Source organism: Perkinsus marinus, assembly GCF_000006405.1.
Source record: "Perkinsus marinus ATCC 50983 genomic scaffold scf_1104296962766, whole genome shotgun sequence".
Lineage (NCBI taxonomy): Eukaryota > Perkinsozoa > Perkinsida > Perkinsidae > Perkinsus > Perkinsus marinus.
In genome coordinates this window covers 66084-68858 of record NW_003205333.1, presented here as the reverse complement: position 1 = coordinate 68858, position 2775 = coordinate 66084, and the positions used below count along the sequence as shown (strand labels likewise).

The 2775-nt window shown below is 47.8% G+C and overlaps 1 protein-coding gene across 1 annotated transcript; it reads left to right on the top strand.

Moving 5' to 3' along the window:
- Positions 1–599: 599 nt before the first annotated feature.
- Pmar_PMAR014576 (hypothetical protein) lies at positions 600–871 on the top strand (the record flags this gene model as incomplete). Its single annotated transcript, XM_002771496.1, has 3 exons — positions 600–678; positions 723–770; positions 816–871. 3 exons carry the CDS (start codon positions 600–602, stop codon positions 869–871), a joined length of 183 nt encoding a protein of 60 aa, XP_002771542.1.
- Between the last annotated feature and the right edge of the window lie 1904 nt (positions 872–2775).

The window sequence follows — 2775 nt, the reverse complement described above, 5'->3', positions numbered from 1 at the left end:
TTGATTGGTTAAGGTTGATGAACGTTTCACTTGTGACTCGTATAATACGACTAGCAGCGCTGTCTGCACAGCAGAACAGCACATTAGTGTCTCAGGGCGGGCGCTATATTTTACGGCGCGTGCTCCGTTGCGTCTCATTGCGAACGAGTTTGAGATTTGGCGGAGCTCATCTTCATACTCTACACCTTGGCAGGTAAATCTGCCAATTTAGCTAATAAGGAGATCACATTCGTGGATAGGGACATCAGTTTAGCGGCGAGGGTCGGATAGTGAGATCGATTTCGCGGAAAAATGAATCTGTTTCATGATGAAGGAATACAATTCCACGGACAAGGACATCAACTGCGGGTTAGAGTGTTGATGAGTCATCACTGAAGGGCAGCGTAACTCCACACGATAGTAAGAAACCTTATTAGCGTGTACGCTTCTGAAGTGAATGAGGAAACTCCTGAGATCAGCTGAAGAAAGCTATCATATATTCCAACACTGTTGCACATACGCGAGTAAGGATATTTATCTGGTGCATAATCTTATAAATACCAAATGGTCACCATATCCGCCAAATAGGAATTTGTGTAGTCTTGTCTACTGAACTCCCAATGACCACTCAATCCTGTCCATTCGCCGTCGAGGAACCTAGGCCTACCGCCCCAGCTGGTCATCTCCTGTGCCAAGAAGGTATGGTAACAGTACTCTCTAGCGCAGTGTCTTGTTGTTGTTAGGTTCGGCCATGACTAAGCGCAGCAGTACCCGAGTCCATCATGCGCCAGGTGAAGTCTGAGTATTATCAACTGTCTTGACCATCGGCCCTTCAGGTGGAGCTTCGTCTCTCAACCTGTCTCATGAGCCGACCGCAGTACCGGAGAAGTAGGACCACGTTGGTTCACCTAACGATACCTGTTTGTGTAAGGATCTCCTCCAACTGTTTCGCCTCTAAGAGTGACCCGAATGGTGCCAACTCGATTACCGGCAGACCGATGACTAAGGTGCATGCACCTCCGGGTGGGAAAGAGTCATTCTCGATTGGTGAGCTATGCGAGAGAAGAAGATCAGTCAACTGGGAAACATAATATGTTAGGAGCTATGTTCGGTGGAGATAAGGGAGAGACCGGAAATAAATTTACGAGTGAGTCGAGCCCCATCTTGACACGCATGCCACAGCAGAATGCGCTATGGGTGGGTAAGCCGCCACGGTCTCATTCATCTTTAGATGTTCCTCCTGGAGGCCCATGCACCGATCAGAGCAATCTGTCTAGCAATACCTATGCGAAGGACTCCAATCAGAATGGTGGTAATCTCATCACCAATAGAAGAATGACGAAAGTAGACTCCTAGCCTGAGAGCTTGTTCGAATGTGTTGTTGTGCTAGGTCCAAGCACCGCCTGGAGGCTGCAGCAACCTGACCCTAGGATGAGTGAATCAAGCGGCATCTCTAATTGACACAGATTTTCCGATCATTATCATGGATGTGAACGCCATAGCAATGCACAAACACTTTTCAGTTTTCGGCTATTGTGTTGAGACAATAGATGGATCATCCTCGATGATGCATTAAGGGGCCGAACGTCTCTGGAGTTGCGTTCACTGATGAAGGTTCATCAGCAGCACGCTCGTGTTTGATACATCCATGGTCTAAACGCCAAGGCGAACGGAGCGGTGTACTCGTAGACCTCAACATGGAAGGTACGGGGTGCTATAATATGCATCTGGTTGGAGTCAGCGCATCACTGGTCTCCGAATGTTGGGGACTTTGCGACACAAGCTGTACAGTAGAAGCTGCACTGGATGCGACGGCGATACAGAACCTCTAATATGGTTAATTATAGATCGATCCAACTGTTGCTAGCCACTGAAGCGGAGTTGAGCTTGGCAGTGCACAACCGTTCAGTATTTCATCACGTTTGGCGTGTGGAGGGCGTATTCTTGGTGGAGTGCCAGGACTCGTGACCCTGAATTACTACGACAACGCAACCATGCCTTTCCAGATGGGTAGAAGTCTTGATGGTGTTTCTCAAGTAATCCCTCAAAGTGAAAGGAGCCATTCAAGCGTGAAGAACATTAATACCGCAAGAGAGATCAGTAATAAACGCAGATAAAGACGAAAAGAAATTATTACTTGGAGAACGTCACTCAGAACATGCCACCCCCCAAAAGTCGTCAACGCCTGTTCGAAAAATCTCCGAGTTGTACTTGAAGGTGCAGAATTAGAAGCCATGCCAAGCTCGACACCCCGTCGGTGTCATATTTGTTGGACCAGTAGTGAAACACAATAGCTCAACAAGGATCGGTTCAACCCATTGAGTTGGCTTGTTTAGCCGGTGTGAGAATATATGCACATGCTCAACTATATGTGTAGGTGACATCTGTGGAAATTCCGAGGAAAATTGAGACAATTCTCATTGGTTTCTGTACACTTCTACCCGAATTTGTAATCAAACCTGTATAATTAGTGAGGAAACTCCTGAGCTCTGCTGAGGTTTGCGAACATATATTCCCCCAACACTGTGTTCATCGACCACCTCCTCCTCCTCCCCCTCGGCCACCCCCATCAGCGATATACTTCCTTTCCCTCCCGGAGGAGCCGTTCCCAACCCAGCCTGTGGCAAACAACCATGGCAAATTTGACCATGGTAGTTTGGGATTACACCTTCTAGAGACTTATTTCGCTTTCAATTCCAATGGGCGGGGCGCCTATGCCACTGCCTTAAGAGATGCCTCAGTATTTTCAATTCCAATGAGCGGGGCGCCCATGCCACTGCTCTAAGAGATGCCTCA